The 23248-nt window shown below is 51.4% G+C and overlaps 7 protein-coding genes across 7 annotated transcripts; 4 read left to right on the plus strand and 3 right to left on the minus strand.

The window, feature by feature from the left end:
- Window positions 1-245: 245 nt before the first annotated feature.
- Window positions 246-1563, minus strand: POX_b02498 (uncharacterized protein; the record flags this gene model as incomplete). The annotated part of the gene is made up of 2 exons (XM_050111411.1): window positions 246-1068; window positions 1157-1563. 2 exons carry the CDS (start codon window positions 1561-1563, stop codon window positions 246-248), a joined length of 1230 nt encoding a protein of 409 aa, XP_049971757.1.
- A 2751-nt stretch (window positions 1564-4314) lies between these two features.
- Window positions 4315-5814, plus strand: POX_b02499 (putative 1,4-beta-D-glucan cellobiohydrolase A; the record flags this gene model as incomplete). Its single annotated transcript, XM_050111412.1, has 3 exons — window positions 4315-4527; window positions 4603-4986; window positions 5050-5814. 3 exons carry the CDS (start codon window positions 4315-4317, stop codon window positions 5812-5814), a joined length of 1362 nt encoding a protein of 453 aa, XP_049971758.1.
- A 764-nt stretch (window positions 5815-6578) lies between these two features.
- Window positions 6579-10231, plus strand: POX_b02500 (2-(3-amino-3-carboxypropyl)histidine synthase subunit 2; the record flags this gene model as incomplete). Its single annotated transcript, XM_050111413.1, has 5 exons — window positions 6579-6934; window positions 7014-7240; window positions 7301-7546; window positions 7632-7853; window positions 8535-10231. 5 exons carry the CDS (start codon window positions 6579-6581, stop codon window positions 10229-10231), a joined length of 2748 nt encoding a protein of 915 aa, XP_049971759.1.
- An 808-nt stretch (window positions 10232-11039) lies between these two features.
- Window positions 11040-13697, plus strand: POX_b02501 (uncharacterized protein; the record flags this gene model as incomplete). Its single annotated transcript, XM_050111414.1, has 1 exon — window positions 11040-13697. The coding sequence occupies one exon, from the start codon at window positions 11040-11042 to the stop codon at window positions 13695-13697; it is 2658 nt and encodes an 885-aa protein (XP_049971760.1).
- Window positions 13698-16932: 3235 nt separating this feature from the next.
- Window positions 16933-17245, minus strand: POX_b02502 (uncharacterized protein; the record flags this gene model as incomplete). Its single annotated transcript, XM_050111415.1, has 2 exons — window positions 16933-17033; window positions 17086-17245. 2 exons carry the CDS (start codon window positions 17243-17245, stop codon window positions 16933-16935), a joined length of 261 nt encoding a protein of 86 aa, XP_049971761.1.
- Window positions 17246-18049: 804 nt separating this feature from the next.
- On the minus strand, window positions 18050-21027 carry POX_b02503 (uncharacterized protein; the record flags this gene model as incomplete). The annotated part of the gene is made up of 2 exons (XM_050111416.1): window positions 18050-18364; window positions 20875-21027. The coding sequence occupies 2 exons, from the start codon at window positions 21025-21027 to the stop codon at window positions 18050-18052; spliced, it is 468 nt and encodes a 155-aa protein (XP_049971762.1).
- POX_b02504 (uncharacterized protein) lies at window positions 20972-21292 on the plus strand (the record flags this gene model as incomplete). The annotated part of the gene is made up of 2 exons (XM_050111417.1): window positions 20972-21104; window positions 21249-21292. 2 exons carry the CDS (start codon window positions 20972-20974, stop codon window positions 21290-21292), a joined length of 177 nt encoding a protein of 58 aa, XP_049971763.1.
- Between the last annotated feature and the right edge of the window lie 1956 nt (window positions 21293-23248).

Raw genomic sequence — 23248 nt, forward strand, 5'->3', positions numbered from 1 at the left:
TGTTCTTGGTGAGGGCTGGTTCCCGGAACCATGGAAATCTATTGACTGGGTCTCTTGGGCAATTGTGCATTTGTGCAAATGTATTATATTAGCGATTCATGACAATATACCTCTATTTCCAAAACAATGATGCGGCTCCGCGAATGGGGAAACACATATCGACGCATCAAAGTGACAAAAACGCTATACTAAGAATCAATGAACGAATGGATAGCCCCGTATCAGAAAGGTCGATCGCGGCCACCTCACAGTACCTTCTCAATGTACGCCGCAACTTCTTCGTACTTGGTACTTGGGAACTCGTGGCCGGCATCGTAAAACTTGAAGACCACATTTCCACCAAGAACAGCAGCTGCATCGGAAACAAGCTCATCCTTGATGATGATTGTATCCGTGTTCCCGCAGAGAATGTGAACCTTGTGGCTCGGTAGCCCCTTTTCCCTTCCATCTCCTGCACCATTGCTGTTCTGTGCACTGAGATATTCGCCCAGGCGAGCCCAGTGAACTTTCTGGCGCGATCCCAGGATGGGCCCATGGCGCATACTGGACATGAATGAATGGACAAACCCAGCGTGGTGGTGGACCTGCCACGCCACAGCCGATGGGACGGTGACATGCGGATACTCCCGAGATAGAACCTGATCTGCGGCCGCATCGTCTGAAGGCATCTCCTCCGTAAGAGCGTCTTGGGCATTGAGTTTTCCCTGTTTGTCTTTCTTGGGTGCGATAAGACGGCCCGACTTCAGTCGGCGACTCACCAAGAAAGACAGCAATCCCTCTGGCATGAGACCGCCAGAGTAGAGAAGGCGGCCCTGGAAGCTGATCTGAGAATCGCGGACTAGGCCAGCAGGGGCGAGAAGCACAAGAGATGACAGGAGCTGTGGGAAGAAGGATGCAAAAGCCGCAGCGATACCACCACCCAGGGAGTAACCGACCAGACTGAACTTGCCCGAGCTGGTCCCTGTCCAGGAGATTGGTGATGTGGTCAAAGCAAGCATGACCTGCGTTGCAAAGAGTCTTTCATCTTGGGGCATGTCTGAAGGACAATCAGAGTACCCTCTCCCAAAGCTATAAAGAGCAAGACTAGATCAGCACCAGACTAGAATCGCCCCGAGGGAATCTCTTTTCTAGAAAGTATTTTCGCTGTGTTACTCACAGATCAAAGAGCATCACACGACACCCACGGTCGACAAGCGCATGAGCCACCCCGCCGAGTGCAATACACGGCGTCGTGATACCGTGTACAAGCAAGACCTTTGGGCCATCCTCCCGGCCCCATTCATACACTCGGATTGAACCATAGGGGGATGCAACATCGCGAGCGCCAGGCAACACATCGTCCGGGAGCGGCAACTGGCGCTTCTCCTCCTCCGAAAGATGAGACAACACTCTCGTGCGAGGCGAAGCGAGAATAGCCCCCTTGTGCTTATCTCCCTTCAACAGGGAGCGAAGAAGGAGCCCAAGGGTGAAAGAGGCACCCGTCACCGCCAAGAGGGGAAGCTGTGTTCGCTGGTTGGCCCAAGATTCAGAGAAAAAATCCACGGTTTGGTGGTACAGCGCCATGGTTGAGAGCGACCGTGACTCTTTCCAGAATTTTGTTGTATAAAAACGGAATTCAAAAAGTGTGGCCGATCGAGCGCTCGAGATCTAAGAATGAGATGCTGAATAACACAAAAAAAATGCAGTGGGGAACGAAAGTCAGGGAATTGGGACAGCTGGGGCTGGAGATGGCGCAAGGACCGAGGCAGCCATGTGGCCGATAAGGAAGATAAGCCAGATAAGCATGGCGTTCGATAAGAGCCAGCGCACGTCATCGGGTAGTCTGATCGCCATGGAATTCACAGTGGTGAGCTGGTAGGTTTGCAACGATTGGTCTAGGGTTTGGGGATGGGTGCTAAAGATGCTTCTAGAAGACCAGCTTAATTGATGGGCTTAATGCAATGACAGACTGACGCGTCTCAGACTCCAATGAGATGCCCCAGCTTGACCCAACTAGACTTTCGCAGTCACCAGCAGGTCCCACGGAATGGCTGTTGATCAAGTCTGGTAACTATCCCGTGGCATATGAGAGGCTGTACTCTGTCGCACTGTAACACAGTCCTTTCCCGGCATCTTTTTGCGACGAAGCTTTTACCAGCTCCCCCGAGTAGGGTGGCTCATTGAGGACGCAATATTCATCAAGGCTTTGCTCGACTATGAGACTAGATCTGGACAGCGGATGTGACCGTAAAGATCCATAAAAATGATGGATCAAGCCGATATTGATTTCTCGTGGTACTCGGCCAAGATAACCATATGGGAAGGCGTCTTCGCTTTGATCGCAAACACCTTCTTCGAAAAGCGCCTGATGCTCCTGCCCATTGTAGGGAACACGAGCAATTCCGGACCTAAAAGCAGGGTGTTGTGGAAACACAATGCCAAAGGTCTAACATGAGGCTGGTGCTCGCTTATGGATTAACCGGCACGGGCTGATGCCCGTGCCGGCCGGATCTTGCATAATATGTCACGAAATGATTGTTGAAATAATGCCTCGGATTCACGGGCGTGCGATTATGTACGGTCTCTTGGCAGGCACTCGGCCGTTGAGCAGCTTGCTGGCCAAGACCACAACTGTCGTGGTGATAGAGGGAAATTTGACCCGCGACAGGCTTTCATGATCTGAACCAAGGTCTTGGACATTCACATCAAAGAAAAGGCTACTAGATAGTGCAGCGATTCCACTTGGACTTTTCCAGAACAGCGCTGATCCTTTCCAAATTGGCCATGGAGGATGCCGCGGTGGGAGAGTGCCTGATCACCAGGTGGATACAACAAAAGCTCATCCTGAGGTGGTGACAGTAAAGATGAAGTTGATCATTACCGCCTTGTAGTAATTCTTCCTTGTATATGCAAGTGACAGAAGGCGTTATAATCACAGGGTGTCTCCCCGCAATTGCGATCGACAGTCGCCAAGATGAAGAGGCCTGTACGTCCCCTCTTCGACTTCCGACCCCATCACTTTTGACCGTGGCCGATTGAGTTTAACGGCATCTTGAAGAGCACTCACCTAGTGATAATTGACTAAGATGGTCTTCTGATCTGTGTGATGAATCTTTCTACAAAATTTCCGTTGCGGGAAAAGGCTCACCATTAGACAGGGCAGTGTACAATGTTCGTCCTGCTTTGCTTTCCCCCTCATCAGAAACTAGGAGGCAAATGAATCCAGGACATCGCCGCTCATGTAAGATAAGCGATCGATGTAATTGTTTCATTAACTTCTTCATTTCACCCAGCGGCTATAGTCCAGTCGGAACGGTAGGGTGATTCATGTTGTTTCAGTGGGATGTGTGAGGAAGGGATTCGGTTTCGAGTAGAAATAATGGAGCAGACACCATGACAAGATTCGGCCAAGATCGCCAGGGAAAATCACGGGGTATAGTCAGCGCTAAGCTCTCATTGAAGGATATTTTGCGCTTTCATGCCGTCAGACCTGGGGAAATTTCCGGATATGTGGGATACAGCGCCGATCTGAAACGCTCTATGCCCAAAACAGCATGCAGAATGCCCCGGACAATTCGACGCCACGGAGCGCGGTGTAGGTCCCTGCAGAGTGGGATGCTGTTCATGTATTGATGCGGGCGCTTTCCAGAAGCAAAACGCCCAACGCTTTACCGACCGTATGTGGCACGATCATGGCGCCAGGTGGCGGCGCCAGCGGATTTAACCTATAGCTCTAATGAGCTCTGCAGCTGTCGTAGGGTCTTTCACCATCTACATCGTACTAGATCTCTTGATATTTGAGTCTCCGCGAGAAGTCTGGCAAGTGAAATAGTATAGATTTGCATTTTCTTTTCAGCGCAGATCTCCGATGGTGATGCCATTTCAAGCTCGGAGATGGGCCCGTCTAGCGAGGACCAAAATCGCTAGTCACTAGACGATAGCTCATGACTCCAGCAACGAATCTTGCACGTCGTTGGTCGAGATCAACTTTCTTGGACGATCTTTCCTCGCTTGGCAGTGAAACTCGATCCACCTTCATTTTGATGCAGAACGTGGGCCATGATTCTCCTTGCAATGCCCCTGGTCGGAGACCGGTCTCTTGTCTTGGCTGAGTTGAACACTCCATCTAGTTTCTGAACAATATGGCTCGCAGGAGCCACGACAGTCTGTGTCAATCTTGGCAAAACTCGATGAGAGATCTATATAAAGACCTCGGTGCTGCTCCCTCATCTCAAGAATCATCAACTGCAGGCCAGTGAGACAATCCTACTACGCTTCCCTCCCTCATATACAAACTTTCATACGTCAGGTCCATTCCTTTCATTGATCTCCATTATGTATCAACGCGCACTTCTTTTCTCCGCCTTGATGGCGGGCGTGAGTGCTCAGCAGGTTGGAACTCAGAAGCCTGAAACCCACCCACCACTCGCCTGGAAGGAGTGTACCTCGTCTGGCTGCACCAGCAAAGATGGTTCCGTGGTCATTGATGCCAACTGGCGCTGGGTTCACTCGGTCGATGGTTACAAGAACTGCTACACTGGTAACGAAGTGAGTATCGAGAACTCTTATGGCTTAGACTGGAAACCACATGCTAATCAATGTCAATTTCTTTTTCGCCAACAGTGGGACAGCACCCTGTGCCCTGACGATGCTACCTGCGCGACCAACTGCGCTGTGGACGGTGCGGACTATGCCGGCACCTACGGAGCTACCACCGAGGGAGACTCCCTGTCCATCAACTTCGTTACCGGATCAAACATCGGCTCGCGCTTCTACCTCATGGAGGATGAGAACAAATACCAGATGTTCAAGCTCCTGAACAAGGAATTCACCTTCGACGTTGATGTTTCCACTCTTCCCTGTGGCCTCAATGGTGCCTTGTACTTTGTCTCCATGGATGCCGACGGTGGCATGTCCAAGTATGAGACCAACAAGGCGGGTGCCAAGTATGGTACAGGTTACTGTGACTCTCAGTGCCCGCGTGACCTGAAGTTCATCAACGGAAAGGTTCGTTACTCTTGATTGACTCGCGGAGCAAAAATTCAGGTGCTAAGGTTCAAAACTTTTTAGGGTAACGTTGAAGGCTGGAAGCCATCTGCGAACGACAAGAATGCCGGTGTTGGACCACACGGTTCTTGCTGTGCTGAAATGGATATCTGGGAGGCTAACAGCATCTCCACTGCCTTGACTCCCCATCCCTGCGATACTAACGGCCAGACCATTTGCGAAGGTGACAGCTGCGGTGGAACCTACTCTACCACCAGATACGCCGGTACCTGCGATCCCGATGGCTGCGACTTCAACCCCTTCCGCATGGGTAACGAATCCTTCTACGGCCCCGGAAAGATGGTGGACACCAAGTCGAAGATGACTGTCGTGACCCAGTTCATCACCAGCGACGGAACCGACACTGGCAGCTTGAAGGAGATCAAGCGCGTCTATGTCCAGAATGGCAAGGTCATTGCCAACTCGGCCTCGGACGTGAGCGGCATTACTGGCAACTCGATCACCTCGGACTTTTGCACTGCTCAGAAGAAGACCTTTGGCGACGAGGATGTCTTTAACAAGCATGGTGGTCTGTCTGGCATGGGTGATGCTCTGGGAGAAGGCATGGTTCTCGTGATGAGCCTGTGGGATGACCACAACTCTAACATGCTCTGGCTCGACGGCGAGAAGTACCCAACCGATGCTGCTGCTTCCAAGGCTGGCGTCAGCCGTGGCACCTGCAGCACTGACTCTGGCAAGCCCTCTACTGTTGAATCCGAGTCTGGTTCTGCCAAGGTCGTTTTCTCCAACATCAAGGTTGGCTCCATTGGGTCAACCTTTTCCGCATAAGGGTCAGGAGAACCTCATTGGGCTTGATAGCCTAGTCTTCAACATTTGATATGTTGAGAGTTTGAAAGAGAAATTGGAATGTTAGACTCATCTGAAGAGCTGTTGATCAGTCTTCATGTCCTTACGAGTCTCGCAAAGCGTGGACTAGGGTCTTGGTGGTCCCGACCAGTCTCGGAAGCTTCTGATTTTAGAGAAAGAAATAAATTTTCGGCTTTTGAATGGAAAATATTGCCGTGTCAGACACTTCGAAACAGATAGAAATACCATTGATTCATCCGTGTCCAGCATTAGCAGAATTGAAATGATTCGGATAGAGTCATACTTTTGGGGCACCTAATATTCTTTCGTAGATTTCGCCTGGTTCTGCCTGCGTTAGGTATGCGTTAGAACGAGGTTAAAGAGTCACGGGACTCGGAACTAGCCTCACACCAACACAATTAACACCACGCTGGATAGTGGGCGAAACCCAAAAATCAAACGTGCTGATGCTCCAAAGTAATGGATTTTTCATCACTATTCTTTTGTCCAGAGCATGAAAGCGGTGATATTATGCGCCGGGCGGTGGGCATCAGTACAAAGAATTGACCAAAAGCACCATCTCCAAGCGGAAGATTCTCGGCCCGGGCTCCCAAAAAAAAAGAAGGCAGCTTGTGAGGCTTTCAATCTCGACTCGTAGGGACGCGCTGGGGATCTCCAATTAACAATTGAGGGTCCAAATTCACTGTCAGTCCTTTGAGTCTCTGGGTCCAATTTTCCAGGACAAAATGTTCGAAACCGTCTGTTCGCTGCCGCTTTCATCGGACTTGTTCTCTCAGGCGATCCACCCAAATGAGCCAGTAGTGTCTGTTGGTCTGGCTTCAGGCCATGTCCAAACTTTCCGATTGCCGCACGATGAAGCCGATTCCGATGATGACGCCTCAATTTTATCTTCTCGCAATGGCAGGGGTCACATTGATACAATGTGGAGGACGAGACGCCACAAGGGCAGCTGTCGGTGCCTGGGATTCAGCGTCGACGGAGAAATGCTGTACTCCGCGGGCACTGACGGTCTCGTGAAAATGGCCAGGTCGGAGAGCGGGCAGGTGGAGAACAAGATTGCTATTCCTACGGAGAGAAATGGGTATGTTCACCATGTCCTGACTTTGACCTTTCATGACGAAGAGCCTTGCGACTAATGCATTCTCCCTACTGTTGCGCAGGTCAATCGATGCGCCTACCGTCATCCATGCTTTGTCCCCTCAGACTCTCCTTCTCGCGACCGACTCGAGTGCCCTGCACCTCTACGATCTCCGTGTGCCATATTCCAAAGTGTCTACGCGTCCAGAGCAGTCGCATCATCCGCACGATGACTACATTTCCTCTTTGACCCCGCTTCCCGCGTCCGACACGAGTACTTCTGGCTTCAGCAAACAATGGGTCACAACGGGTGGCACCACTCTGGCAGTGACTGACTGACTACGCCGCGGTGTGCTCGTGCGCAGTGAAGATCAAGAGGAGGAATTGGTCAGCTCGGCGTTCATTGGAGGGTTGCCCTCGAGCGGAACTAGTCGTGGCGAGAAGGTTGCGGTTGGAGGTTCGAACGGCGTTGTGACTCTGTGGGAGAAGGGCGCATGGGACGACCAGGATGAGCGGGTCTACGTACAGCGCGATGCCGGTGGTGGCGAAGCCATTGAGACCTTGGTGGCAGTGCCGGATGATATGGGCATGGGCAAGGTATTGGCAGCCGGTCTGGGTAATGGACTGATCCTGATCAAGTTTTCCGTGTCGGTCCAACAAAATCACATCCGAGGTTGTTCACGACGAGACTGAAGGTGTAGTCGGCATTGGCTTCGACGTTGAAGGTCGCATGGTCTCTGGCGGCGGTCAAATTGTCAAGGTCTGGCATGAGGCCGCAGGCGGCGACAGTCTAGGTAAACACATGATGGACAGCGACGATAGCGACGACGCCGATTCCGATGACAGTGATGCGGAGGAAGCACGGAATGCAATTGCGGGTGCGAACGAGCGCAAGAAACGCAAGAAGGGCAAATCCGGTCGGGGTACTGGGCCTGATGTCTTGGCTTTCGACATGGACTAGATGTATCGAGAGATCCCTTGTTTTGGAGTCACATTTATCTGATACCCACATCACCTGTTAAAATAGTTTGACAGATCCGAATTTACTTTCCGATCAAGTATGGATCGACTTCAAGTTTGCCAATCCATGAATGATCAGCTCAACTTCGATCGAATTTGATCGCACGACATGAACGAAAGAACAAAATCGGGATTTCCCACTCCTGTAGAATATCAAATACGCGTTTTTATATGCACTCCGCCTGGCCTTTTCCTTAGGTTGGCGGTGCGCCTTTACTTAAGGTTACCAGCGTTCATGCCCAAGTTCTTGCGAGTCCGTGACCTTGCGTAAAGCTTTGAAGCCCAAATACGGCGCTACGCCTCAAGTCTCCAGCTTGCAGAAAAGATCCGGGCTCATACATGCAGTTGTGTCAGGGATGAGGGATGAGGCAAACTTTCAGGCCAACAGGCCCGGAGTTAGGCTTTAAGAGACGGTCGTCAATTTTGAATTCAATTCTTCGGGAGCCGCGGGGCAGGCGGGGAACTGATTTTGTGTCTTTTTTTTTTCTACAAAATTACCCTTCCACATCGACCCTCCCGTTTTTCTCCTCAAACACTTGAGTACGGCAGAAGAATCCGTTTCATTTGCGATGGAGGCAGCCCAGTCTTGTCAACACCGGATGACCGAATCCTGGAGGCCACTGAGCCTGTCGTCGCCCGTGATGTCAAGCAGCCACTCAGCGATGATGAATTGTCAATTACCTACGACATTGAGCGCACGTTGAAAGAGATCCGCGAGGCGCGCTACAAGCGGATCGCTCTTCAATTCCCCGATGATATGCTTCCCGATGCGCCACGGGTCTTTCAGCTCTTGAGCCGCGGCTTGAGCTCTGCCGCCATTGCCTGTGCGAATGGAAACACGACCAGCCGCACGAACGAAAACGGTCTCGAGACGGGAGAGGGCATTTCGCAGTCGGTGTCTCAGCTGTCTGTGGCAGATGACACGGAAACGTGGACTCCTCGGCTGTACATCCTCGCAGACACCTCCTACGGTACATGCTGTGTGGATGAGGTGGCTGCAGAACATGTGGACGCAGATGTGGTTGTGCATTACGGCCGGTCATGTCTGTCACCCAGTGCCAGGCTCCCTGTCATATATGTTTTCACCAACAAAAGTCTACCTCTTGACCCTGTCGTCAAGGCTTTCAAGGCAACCTACCCCGATTTGGCCACCAAGGTCATTCTGGCCACCGATGTGACCTTTGCGGTTCACGTCCCGGAGCTGCAGGCGCGCTTGGCTGAGGAGGGATATGTCAATTTGTTTGCTACCGAGGTGGTCCATAATCCATCATCGCCCATTCCCAATCGCACTGTGCCTGAAACCGTCAAGTCAGCTCCAGAGACGCTGTCGGATTGGCAGTTGTTCCACATATCTGATCCTCCCACTGCCTTGCTTCTGACCCTCGCTTCTCGAGTGGCCGCCATTCACATATATCCCACCGATCAAACAAATAATACTGATGTCAAGCCATTGCCAGCGTCCACTTCGGCCGCGCTAAGTCGCCGTTACGGAATCATCACTTCGCTGAACACGGTTCCTATCTGGGGCATCTTGATCAACACTCTTAGTGTCAAGAATTATCTACACATTGTGGACCACGTGAAGGAGCAAATTGCTGCCGCCGGCAAGAAAAGCTACATGTTTGTTGTGGGGAAACTCAACGCAGCCAAAGTCGCCAACTTCAGCGAGATTGGCGGTTGGGTAGTCATTGGATGCTGGGAGAGCTCGCTGGTGGATAGCCGGGATTTCTGGAAACCCGTCATTACTCCGTTCGAGCTGGAACTAGCTCTCCAGAGCGATGCTGAGCGAGTCTGGACTGGATCATGGCATAGCAACTTCCAAGAGATTCTTGACAAACCAGCCGAAGAGAAACCAAGGGACGATAACGAGCAAGTGAACCCCGACAGCTCGGACGTGAATGGCGACGAGGATGATATGTCAGAACCCGAAAGCGCACCACCCGAGTTCGATTTACGCACAGGACGATACGTCTCTCATTCCCGTCCCATGCGGGATCCCGCACCCCGTTCTTCCACCCACATCGACGGGCCAACCGCTGAGGGGCCAGCTGCCGCTAGAGCTCTGGCACGAAGAGCCAAGGGCGACTTGGCCATGATCGGTGGAGCGGTCTCGCCAGGAGCTCAATTCCTGCAGTCTCAACGGACCTGGAAGGGGCTGGGGAGTGATTTTGACATTCGGTACGACGATGATGATGACACATCAGACAGCACACTTGTAAAAGAAGGGCGCAAAGGTATTGCTAGGGGTTATACTGTGGGTGAATCCAGTGAGAAGCATTAGCTCTAGCGCCCGCTTTGGACCCTGAGAGGCGGCGGCTGGAAGGTGGGATTATGGTGAACCCACTGGATATCACAGCCTATTTGTAAATACGCTTGAAATAGAATATGCAATATCGTCGATAGACTTTTCATGGATTTCCTTCTCTGACCGCACTGTGGATCGGACCCACTGAGCCTACTGGCTTATTGTGTTGCATCCTTGGTCAAGAATCGCCCGTCTGGACTCACAAGCGTTGTCTCACTGAGCAAAGGCTGCGATCAGTTGCAGGATTCTATCACATGACACTGAGCAAGCACATCTCACGGGCGCATTCGCCGCAAGAGGATTTGCTTTCGGTCCGCTCATCTTAATTCTCGACGAGGCCAGCGCCAGTTTTATGGGCCTGACAATTCCTCGTTCCTTGTTTGATTTTGGCTTGCTTGACCTCAGTTTATTCAATTCTGTCTGCCTTACTGTTCTTTTTTGGTTGTTCTTTCAATATCTCCGCCCCCCTCTTCCCCCTCGCTGCCCCTTCGGATAGCGGATCCGCGCCCAGCGCCCTTGCGATCCACATCTTATCGATTGCCAAACACCTTGACGCTTCTGGCCTTGCATGGAGGATTTTCTGGAGATGTGATTGCCCCATCACCTTCTCTATCCCCAACCTAGCTTATCATGAGCTGTATCTTGACTCGGCTCTTTGGCGATTCCTCTTCGTCTCTGTCCCTGACCTGATTAGACCGGAGTTTCAAGGGTGTGCTGCCACGACCGGCGTTCGCGATCAACTCACGCGAGCCCAGCGCCTAATCGCCGCTCCACTTCCAGCAACATGGCGCTGTCAACGGAGAACATCCACCAGGCGCCGCAGCAGCTGATCCAAGATGCAGTCCAAAGAGTTGCAGAGTCGGCTGAGAGGACCCTCTCGCTCTTCGAACGGATGATCACAATGCATGCCCCCATACTCGAGTCACTCCTTCTTCAAATCCCGACCGACACGATTCTCGCTCTTTATCACACCTCATCATACCTCCGAACCTTCCTTCAATCATATCCTACTGCATGGAACTCGCTTTCTTTCCGGCTATTGTGCCCATCGGGAACCTTGACCACTCGGCTTATCGTCCCGGGAATATCGGATCCGGAACCTCAGCGCCAGTCGAAGCCATATGCGCTGGATCAGCTCCTACTGAATGTGGTGGTCCCGTTCAGCAACTGTCTCAGGAGTCTGGAGCTGGACAACACTGCCGTCTCTGGGCAGACTCTGATATCAAATGTAATGCATGCGCGTCGGGAGACTCTTGAGCACTTGTCAGTCCGGGGCTGCAAGAACGTATCGCTGAAGTACCACATCATTCCCTATCTGACGATGTTTGGATTGCAATATGATCTCGACATGAAGAGGAGCGTCGGAAGCTCACCTGGCACCAAACAGCTTGCTCTCAAGAGTCTTTATGCCTACCGCTGTCGCCACCATCGACGTCGGCCCTACCTGTCGACATCCCTCCTTCGAAAGGATTCCGACTCGGAGCCAACACATGACCTAGTGAACCTGTGCCATAAGCTAGGTATTTGGACGGACACTGCCTGGTGCACGACGCCGGCAGGGAGATGTTTCCGCCGGCGGGGTTATGTCTCGATGCGAGTCCCACAAGGCTCGCCGGAAGTATGGGTGGTTTTTGACAGGCTGTGGCGGAGTAAGAATTGGATTGGCCCGATCGACCCCCAATCAGAGCCTTCGCGTGCCTTTGATGGGAAATTATGGGAAAATCGCGAAACCGGATGCTATGGAGAGGCCCTGGGCACGGGGGATAGTCCCGCACTGGGCGAGGGTAAGATGACGCCTGCGCATCTGCGTCAAAGTCATACACAATTTGTTCAAAACGTGAAATGCGACAACTGTTTTGAGGAGATCTCGGAACGATGCGAACAGTGCAGTATTCTGATGCACTGTGTTGGCTGTCGACGTACGTTATGCGCGAGCTGTGCTTATGAACGACCTTATCTCCATCGAGGAAACTCGAGATTGAGTCCGTCAAGCACCAGCAACAACAACAGCAATAACACCAACGGCGATCCGTCGACCTCCCATGCCCTCTGGTGGGCTCCGGGGGCTACTCACTCACCAAGCTCCATGCAGGATCCTGTGTCAGATCCACTAGAGCAAGATGAAGCTGTCCATGAAACAGTTCAAGCAATGCAACCGGCTCTCAAGTTCCACTGGTGCTGCACGGAGCCATTATTCTCTGGAGGAGGCGGGATCAGTATCGGGACTCCCAGCCGAGATGTAGACCAAGTGCGAGCTGTCCCTTTGCCCCGCGGACAAGGCTGGGAGGACCTGGAATACACCGTCAGCGAGTGGAGCAAGACTTTCCCCAAGTACGCTTATGGTGATCCCACCAAACCGGACTATTCCCTGGAAACGGGACACATCGCTATGATGAAATGGTTGCTTGGACCGCCCAATCGACAAATCTCCCCATGCCCACGCAATCTTTGCCAGGAGTGTTATGACTCGCCCCAGTGGAAAGTCCACTGCAAGAGCTGTTCGAAACCGCTCTGCATCGAACATGACCTGCGTGGGCTCCGGCTCCGCATCTGTGGCTACAGAGATCTCGCGTTCGAGAAGATGAATATTCAGAACCGACAGGGATCGCTCAATACAGCAGATTCTTCCCTGAGCCATCAGCTGCCAGGCTACGATCTTCCTCTTCGGACACATCGCATCAACGACTCGACCAACAGTAGCTTCATCGATGACTTGCATGAGGATGGCGCCACAATTGACGCTCAAATCGACATGCCCACTGAAGGCGGCGATGCCGGTGGTCCTGCTGGTAATGGGGTTGTCCACCCTCTTTTCACTCGCAATCATACTCGTTCACTTTCTGCCCCATCCGCCCCGCCGTCCAATCACTCCGGATCGTCTTCCCCGACCTCCGTCTCCTCTGAGTCTCCCTGCGAGGCTCCCCGTTGGCAGGGATGTCAGTCCTTTTTTTGCCCCCAGTATCGCGCTGTCGGCGATCAGCGCCAGCGATGCCCGAGCTCCTTGCGCGAGTGCAAAGCATGTGCTGTGTACGTGTGCCAGGATTGCGTCCGGGCGCATCCGCCGTGCAAATGCACCTTCTGCGAGCAAAATTACCTCTGCCCGAATTGCACGAAATTGCGAGCTCGCGACGGCAAATGCCGGCGTCGAGAGGAGGAGAAGGCGCGGAGGGAGCGAAAGTGGAAAAAGGACATGCAAGTTCTTGAGAACATTCTGGAGCTCAAGGTTGCCAACGAAGTTGCCGAGTTTGCCGGTCAATTCTTCGATTTCGTTGACGATCCTCGCGATTCTGTTATTCGCTGCCCTGCCGTCGATGAGGCCGTGGTCCAGGAGCCCCAACTGGGTGAATTGGAGATTCAATCCCCCGTTCTTGCCACGGATGTTGGCTCGAGCACGATGTTCTTCGCTCAAAGCTCCGCTGATGCGCACGACGAATTGGAGTGAATCACAAAAAATGGGAAATTTCGCTCTCCTGTCGCCCTTGCGACTCCGTGACTGGAGAGTGAGTGTGCGTTTGCTTGCTTTTTCTCTATTTAGCGTTCTTTTATCTTATTTTCCTTTTTTCTTCCACCCTTCCTTTCTGCATTTACCGCTGCGTCTCCTGGAAAGAATCATTGGCCACTATTGCTCCTACCTTCCCTTTTTGGTTTTTTTCCCCCTTCCTCTTCACTTTTGTTTCTTCTCTGTTCATTCGGGATTTGCATTTGGGACCCGATGGTTGCGCTTTCCGTCACTCCTTTATCTCGACGCATGGTCAGAGGCGTATCTTATCGGCAGCGCAAAGCATGAGCGCCGCAAATACCAGCGGTATCCCATGCTTCTATTAGCCTCTCCGTCTTTTTTGTTTCCTGCGGAGTCGCTCATGCACCCTTACCTCCCATCTCACTATCATAGACTGTGGAGTCGGCGTCCCGGCCCTGGTACCAGTTAGCTGACATTTCTTTATTTTACGTCTACTACTTATACTGCCGAGATGGCTGGCCAATCGATTTTATGACGAGCTGGGGCTCGTTGGGTTGAATTTTCGAGTACTTTCCCCCTCCCTCAAATCTATTGAAACCCAGCTGCGTCCACGATCCTCGGGCTTGATCGGTGACTTTTGACAGCATCAGACTGCGTAGGCACCTGTGTCAAATGCAGGAAAGCGTAGGAGTGGGCATCGAGCGGTTACACCCGCTCGTCATCGATCTCTCCGATCTAGTGAGATGATCATTTGTTCGATCCAAGTACGTGCCTGGTCACCTCTCGGCCTTTGGAGTCTATCGGTCAGTTCATGTTCTGGTCCATCCTGTCGACATGCTCCTCTATGCCCGTCTATGGTCGCATCTGTCATCAATCGTTTCGGTCTTGAACAATAGTACCTTCTATCCTGACAGTACGATGGATGTGCACGCACCGCCTTCCGTCAAGTGACTATGTAGCTAGTGTGAGACTTGTCCGAGGCGTTCCGGATTTCAAATCACCACCGGAGCGGGTGTGGCGCCTGGAGGTACCTGGTACTGTAGTAGGTAAGTAGCTGCTGTGCGGTTCTTGTCAGATTTGACAGGTACCAAATGTACTAAATGTACTATGTACATTGCACTCTCGCTGTACAATACTCTACTAGCATGGATTCAATCACCGAGTGGCTGGGGCAATAGTGTATGTAGGGACACTCCAAGTGGATGGGAACTATTCCTGTGCGTCTCTCTCTTAGTAGGTACGGGAGGCGGAAGAGCCCTGGGAAGTTGTCAATATCGCCACCTATCGCTCGCAAAGACGCGGGTCCTGAGCATGTGAACTCTTTGAGAAAGGCCAGATGCCTGTATTTTGATGAATATAGAGCCTATGCGCCAGTGGAACATAATGCAGTATACGGAACATCCCCACTGGGTACGGAGCTAGGGCCTGATCGTGGGTATGTACCTAAATCGTTAGCACGACTCCTAGATATTAGGTTGATGGACCTTTTACCGTGGAAAAGTACGAGTCTTAACGGTATGCATATTGCTGAAGGTATGCACTCAATGATGTTCGGTGTCCATGTGCCAGCGACATAAAATTAGACCGAATTGATGTCGATCATGGCGAGAACGGTGCGTATGCATTATCAATCACAGACGACATATCCAAAAGACCGTCACATGCTATTTGATTTGAGAGGGAAACAATGCAATTATTTCCTATAGCGTGGGACAAGGGCAGACATTGCTAGTGCAATGTTCATCGCAGCACTCCTACTACCTTGGCGTCGAATCGATCGAGATGGGGGAAAGTGGATGGAAGCAGCCCCCTCCATCTGTTGTGGTGGTGGGGAAGGACCTTACTAGTTGGGCGACGCCTCATTGTGTATGCACCACTACCACCACCATCATCACCTTTGGATGCTAAAATCTAAGCGCTTCGTTCATAAAGTGTCCATGCGAGAAAGCAAGGCGTGGCCTATCTTAGAGATCTAGGATCGTCATCCATTGGATGCTAGAAGGAATCGAATAATAGTTATTGTGGGCCCGGAAAGCGGGCGTCTCCCCTCATCTGTTGCCTCTGCGGCATTACTTCGGGAGATCCAACAGTCGCTCGAATCGCACGCCGAGGCTAATGCTGGTACGACAGGACGGTCAAGGCAAGGGTCATTGCCAGGTCAACGTGCTTATCCGTCGGGTTGGACTCAAACCGTTGCTGAAGAGCCAAGTTCCAGATTCGTTATGATTTGAACACGAACGTGCAGCGATCCAATCCTAATTTGAGCTGTCAACTGTCAACTGTCAAAAGTGTCAGAGTCAAAAAAAAAAAGGAAGGAAAAGGAGAAGAAAAGAAAGAGGAAAGGCACGACTCTGGGTCAGGTACATAGTTACTCCTAGTTAGTAAGTAGTAGATAGTACCCCTACTGAGTACGGAGTATATGGTTCTCCACCGATGATACATGGACATGTGCCTAAATCGACGCGGAGTCGGAACCCGAGGACCCTCGCTGGGCCCGCTGCACTCGAAGACACCTTGGAATCATGAAATTGCATGACTGAAACCCGACTATTGCAAGTCCATCATTTGATCTACAAGACAGCCAAATCCTTTTTGATGGAATACATGATTTGTACCGGGAGGTCAGATCTCCACTTCCGAAGCGACAGGTATGGTCGTGGAGCTTGGATCACTTGATGTGTCCAAAAGTACCAATTTCTTTCTGCGCGTGTCGCGGGAGTATTTTTGCCCCCAAAGGGGGATTTTTGGCGGCGGAAGGAAATCCGGCTCCCCGGAGGCGGATCGGGTGGATCCTTTGATGAAAGAGGGTCGCGTGTGACTGGTGTATTGACCTTCCGGAGTGTGCAACAAATGGTCAACAACTACAGGATGGAACAGTATGTACTACAGGCATCGATGAAGTCATTCGATAGACATCGTGAGAAGCTACGGTCGTACTGCGGCCGTGTCTAAACGCCCGGGCACAGGTGTATGTTGGTTCAGGCCCACTGACAGCACCGAGAGGGAGTCTTCAACCCTGATCCCTGCAGATCGTCAAGGACAGGAATTAGTTGTGGACCTTGGCGCCATGAGCGCGGTGAATCATTTGACTGTCGAAGAGGATCGTCTTACAGATGTGGGAGCAGCATCTTGTTCTCTTGGTAGTGCTTTTGCGCAAAATTTTGACAAGGAAATCGATGTGGTCAACCTAGACAGGGTAACGGGCTGTGAATGGGTGTCAGGCACAGACTTGGCGACTGTACGTGGATAGTGTTTTCGACGACTCGTGCTCCGTGCATCGACTCAGTGAGACCCTCATTCCCCCAATCTCCATATCTCCTTGTGACTCGGTTAGTTCAGCAAAGGGCACTCGATACTTTTGCTGCCGTACCAGTGAAATGGTCGAACCTTAAAATCAAACCGAAAGATGGCACTGAATACCCGACGCAAGCCTCACGGAGCATGACTCGAGTTTGGCAGGTCCTATAGTGCATTCGCAGTACCGTATATCCATGTAGGGGGGAGAGAAAGTGGTCGTGATGTGCTGGCATGGCGAGCTGAAAGTGCCGATATCGTCACTTGATTACTTTTCTTTTTTTTCCCCGGCCTTCTTGGAGGGGGAGTTTGAGTTCTCCGGATCTTTCTGGAAAGTTGGCTTCACCCCCACGGATGCACAGCGTGAAGGGGGGTCCGTCAGCCCCGGTCCAGTTGTCAACACCGTTCTCCCGCTCAATGACGGAGGTTTCCACGTGAAAGGGATCGAGGCGGTCGCCTGACCATCATGTGACGGTTTGATTCACATCCGGGCCTTCGTTGGATCAGCACCTCGTCCAACGTCGGGCAAGTACGTGGCCTCGTGTCCTTGGGAGAATTCATGACGCCTTTGAATGCGGTCAGCAGAGACCACCAGACTCGGACTCTTGTCTCATTCCCTCTTGCAGGCTCCCCGACGCTCAGTCGGGGGCGGCCGCGCCACGTGGTATCAGAACAATGTAACCCACCCTCTGGCAGGCTTCGCCCACGAAAGATGCATTTGGCGGTGAATCAACGCACCGTGTTCGGTGCAAATGGCACCAACTAGACGCTCCCTCGGACGAGGGTCCTACTGGGCATGACAAAGTCGAGCGAGAAGACCAATCGTAATCGCGGACCAACGTGCTCTCGGGACGTGTGTATCGGGCTCCTGTTCGGGCTCTACACAACCCCTAGGCGGCAGCGTCGTCTGAAGATGCATGAGGTTGGCCCGGGATAGCTGACTATTGCGCCAATGAGGCTGGGCAGTAAGTTCCTACTGCCTACTTCCTCCAGGCCCACCGCAGGACAACCGTTCACCCACGGGAGCAAGCTAGTGATTTTTAGTTACTTGGCTGAATCAAAGACCGGGCAGATCGGACGCCTTCTACCTTCAGATCAACCCAATCCACATCGCTGGAATCGAGATCCATGTATGATTGGATCAGACAGCAGATCTCCTCCGCAGCTGTGCAGCAACGCGTCAAGTATGAAGCATGGCGGATGTAGTGTGTACCCTGTACAATGCCACTACGCTCATGGAGCCCGGTTGACGTTGGTGACTTCACCTTGAAAAAAAGGCTGGGCTTGGTGCCGGGATCGATTCCCGTGGGATACCGCTCATCCTTCTGCAATGCGGGTCTTGTCACTTTCTGCCCCTGACACAAATCAGAAATACCCTGTTCTGATTTCCAAGGGGGCGATCGTGGCGAAAAGAACGGTATCCCTGAAGAAAAACCTAGGAATTCAAATACAAAACGTTCCATAGTACCCCTACATATCACACAGCATGGGCAACTCTAGATTGGCCGCGGAAGTTTGAATTACATCCCCCCGATTGGGTACGGGGGCGAGTCTGTTCTGGAAGAGGAGTCCATCTGGAAGACATCCCATTTGCCAGTTCCTGTGCTGTTTCCACCCTCTGGTCGACCTCCGTTTCCAAGGAGAGTGTGGGTGGTTCCGTCCAAGGCGGGTCGGAAACTTTCTCCATCATCGAATGCAGATGGTGATGACTCTTGTTGAGTCCGAGGGGAGGAAAGAGGCTTGTTCTAAGATGGATGGACGCTTGCTTCTGGATTGTGAGACCCGACGGGGAGGGCGCGGGAATCGGATTGTCGGGCAGGGCCCCCGGGTCGTGGGGCCGGCGATCCGGTTTAGCAGCCCACCGGAGCGGTTGAACTGAAGATGGTCGGAGTCATGATCACGATCATGGTGATCGTATTCATTCTTTTTTTCCCCTCCCTTCTCGTGCATGTTTACCCGGAGAAAAGGTCCGGGATGACAGCAGACAATTCTTCACAGATTGACCATTTCGACCCGAGGATCTCAACCTGAGATCACGTCAGTGATAGCTGACATCACCGACAGGCGTATGAGCAATGATCTCCTCGTTGTGAAACTCAGCCCCCTTTCGAAGATAGCTGCTGCCGCTGCTGATAATTGGATACCACACTGGTCTCAGCTCTTATTCAGAGCGAAGGGGCTCATGCACAAAGTACCGAAAGGGGTCGGAGTTGGTCCGATACCAACCGAGTCCAGAATTCCACGCCGCCAGACTCCACAGCCGCGACTAGGGCGCGGAAGTGGATTCGCCTCTTCCCGTCGAGTCCAGCATGTACCGACATTACTCTTGAGGCTAACCACTACTAGCAGCTAGGAGCAGGTGCTAGCTACATCTACACTGGAAATGTCGTGTACCCTGGAGATGAAGTACTTGAGTTCGTTGCCCGTGGTTGTTGTCATCCAGTCACATAATCAGTCAGATCAGAGTGGGAAGGGGGACTCAACCAGGCGGGCGACCGGTTAAATCCCGTTGTGTTCAGTCTCGAGGCTCAAGCCGAAGATCTCTCTCTCTCTCTCTCTCTCTGATGCTGCGTGAACGAGTCGCAGCTAGTAGAGATCTGACACCTGGCGGACTGAGTCGGCTGGTACATGCTGATCCACCGTGGAACAGTGCTTACCTGTCACAGCCCTACGTGGTATGTACCCATGGTGAAGCAGTCGTATCCTTTTTCATGTTGCAGTTACTACCGTTAATCGTCAGAGGTTCCCATTCGTACCCATGTAGAGTCAAGAGTCCGACGCCCAGCTCGATGCAGTTCGGCGCCTAGGACGGTGGAAGTCGGTGAGCCGAGAGGCCAGCAACCCTCCCAGACGACGCGTATTCATGGAGCACGAAAGTACGAGACACTCCATGGATACTGGCAGCTGGTAGTGTGACTGCGATTGATGCAGACTCTCGAACATGCTCATCGCAACTAGCGGTGATCGAGATCGGGACTGGCCGATGGGTGGCTGATAATATTTCCGGGTCAGCCTCCCATCGTCATTGGTGATCTGACAGGACAAGCCCGCCTGGTCAGATTGAGACGAGAGAGAAAGAAGGGGGGGAAAGCGGGTTCGGGGTTGCTGGTTGGTGAGAGACGCGGCTTATGCCCGGTTTCTGCGCCGTGGAACTCATGTACGGAGCAAACATTTTCAAACAATTGTTCATGGACCAGCAGAAATGCCTGTCAAAAAAAAGGAATCGAAACAAAAGGCAAAAGAAAAATAAAGAAAAAGAAAAACCACAAAAAGAGAAAAGAAGGCAAGAAGGGTTTGAGTGTATGGATCGGATGGAATGGATCTTGGAATTGCCCACAATGGAGCTCTGTTTTGAACGACGTTGGGGCCAAATGAGGAGGATGAGGATAGATCTTCTCGTTCGGGTTCTCCATCTGCCCGTGTGCTTGCATCATCCCGGGATTGACTTTTGATTATTTTTTTTTATTTTCTTGCTCGCCTCAGCCAGTCTGTCTGTTGGTTTTTGGGATTTTATTTTTATTGCTCTCAATGCTTATTTCGAACTGAGCCCTTCCCCCACTTGGCCCCTGACGATTCCATATAAAGAGGCCCGCCGTCGTGATCGCGATGCTGACGATTTTTCGTCGACGGATTCAGTGACAACCTCCTTCCGAGTTCTACTTCCCACCGTGGTCGTATTTGTTGTGAAGTTCCAACTTGAATTTGCTCGAGTTGATGTGCAAAACTTCCCCGTTGACCTTTGGAACCTTTCAATTTTTGCTTCTTTTTCTGGACCAAATCCATCACCTCCAAGTTCAGTTAATTTCACACACCGACGACCACGTTTGCAAAGTCCTCTCTCTTGGCACGTCACACGACCTCTTACGCCATAGACCATCTGCCGGTAACTTGTCTCTACAACCGCAAGTAATTCATCTGCCTTTGAACGATTCACTCTCATCATACTCCTCCCAACTCTCACCATGGACTCGGTCAAAACAAATGGCATCAGCCAGCCCTCGACATCTTCCAAGCCCATGACCAGCGTGGAAGAATATCAACGGAAGTGGGCGCAACTTATGGACGATACGGCCAAGCAAATTCAAAAGATCCGAGGTACATCTCCAACTCCCTCTGGATCCTGTTTTTTTTTTTTTTTTTTTTCTTTCTTTCCGTTTCCCTTTTAAATTTTTTGACGTCTGAGCAATCACACGCAGGGGAACTTAAAGGCTGACTTTTTTTTTTCTTTCATGCGAACAGATGAGGAAGAGGCTCGAAAGTCTAGCCCGGCTGCGGGTCGATGATTGCCGGGCCCGCCCTTGCGCGAGCAGGATCAATTCCAGCGACGGATATGGTCGTTGATCCATTCTTGAACTGTTTCTCTCTCTCTTTCCCTCTGTGTTTTTTCTTTCCTGTTTATTTTATTTTCGTCATTGGGTGTGCCTCTTTTTAACTTCGCCCCCTCTCATTTCCCTTTTGGTCTGTTCTTGGATACACGTCGCATTGGTTCGGCGTCTTTGGGGGAATTTGGATTCTCATTTGTTCTCGTGGACCTTCCTTCGCTTTCCACCTAGCATGGTCATTTTTTTTGTGTTTATGAACCTGCAGGGCCGTCGCCAATTTTCCCTTTATTCGCAACTTTATAGACTTGGTTTGATGATTGTGATTGGGTTACCTTTTTTTTATTTTTTCTCCCTTTGACGATATTCGTATCGGTCCCTGTGCAGAGGAGCACTTTGGGGCAGGGCGATGTCCTTTGCGGACCGAGTTTTATATCTCATCTACTTTTTTTTTTCTTACTTTGTTGGTCTGAGATCTTCATCATGGAAAATCTCCCTTTGCTCTTTGACGAGTCTCTTTTTCTTGTTGTTGTTGGTTTCTGCTTATTGCGCTGCGGTGTACTTGGGATCTTGGGCGGATGGAGGGGGCGAAAGTAACATTGAGTTGGATTGGTTGGCAAAGCATACAATGGGAGCACGAGCGAGTTTTTTCACGGTAGTCAAGTCCAGTGTTGCATTGTCGAGGGGATTCAGCCGGGGCTACGGTCCCACGGATAGACATGATACTAGCGGACATTCTTATAACATCTCCTCTCATTCGTGTTCTACGTGTTGGCTTTTCTTGTTCCCCACCTCTCCTCTTTTCTTTTGAGTCATGTCTTACGTGTTTAGCATCAAGACGGGTAGGGTAGGGTAGGGTACCACTTTAGTTCTAGAAGGTCATGTCCCGATCTGCAGGGCATACGCATATCTCCAGATCAATCTAATCGATACCTACGCTATGATAGGAAGAGTTATTCATCTCTGCTAGCACGACGGGCATTTTCAAATACAGTATACCCCCCCTCCCCCCCCCCCCCCTTTCTCCCCTGGCCTCGTTTGTGATGGTTTTTTTTTCTTCTTGGATTTGGCCTTTCTCGTCCTTTGTCAAACCCAACAAAGCCCAATTCATCGTTGGAATTCAAGTAGAAAAAAAAGGTACTTTCTGCCTCTCAACTCATCAACTTATACTTCCAACGCATTGCTAGTCTCCTTGCACGGAAGCGTTGAACATTCCTGGGCGATATGGATAGACTGACGATCCTACCACTGTATTCTGTATTCTCGATGAACACACGGCTCTCGTTGGAGTGTTTGCCCTGGTATGCGGCAACGGGCTGGTCGAGACGTCATCGTACGAATGGAATGGAATCTTTGCCCCTCGGTGTGAGGTATGAGCCTCGAGGTTCGGCGTCTTCATTCAGGGTCCCAAAAAGTGAGATGGGGAGTGCTGAACTGCTTCGTTCTAGGTCCATGCGGATATTTCCGTTTTTCCACTCCTTGAATTATAGCGTGCCAAGCATATGTGTCGCCGGGGTAGGGCAATGGTGCTGTGTTGACAGGGGTGTGGGATCTTAGTATGATTATCCTGGTCTTAGTAGTGAGTTTCATGGTACTCTTATTGGTATTACGTAGCTGAAGTATATGGCTAGTCAGTTACGAGATAGTATTTCGAATATGCTGCTGGATAGTACTAGTTGAGGTAGTGTATACATTGTCACCAATTAGATGGTAGAATCTTTCCACCTTTTATCATCTTCGCGTTTCACTTTTACCGACCAAATAATATCCTCTCTGTGATGGTCCAAGGCATATACAAGTCCCACTGTACTTGGTCGAGATCCAATAACTGTCCTGCACCTGACTCCCCTCCAGTACCGGCACACCTTGAATGGACTCAGCTCGCGTGCACACGAGACACCGCTCTGCGACGTATATTTT

This window comes from Penicillium oxalicum, chromosome II (assembly GCF_001723175.1).
Source record: "Penicillium oxalicum strain HP7-1 chromosome II, whole genome shotgun sequence".
NCBI classification, from domain to species: Eukaryota; Fungi; Ascomycota; class Eurotiomycetes; order Eurotiales; family Aspergillaceae; genus Penicillium; species Penicillium oxalicum.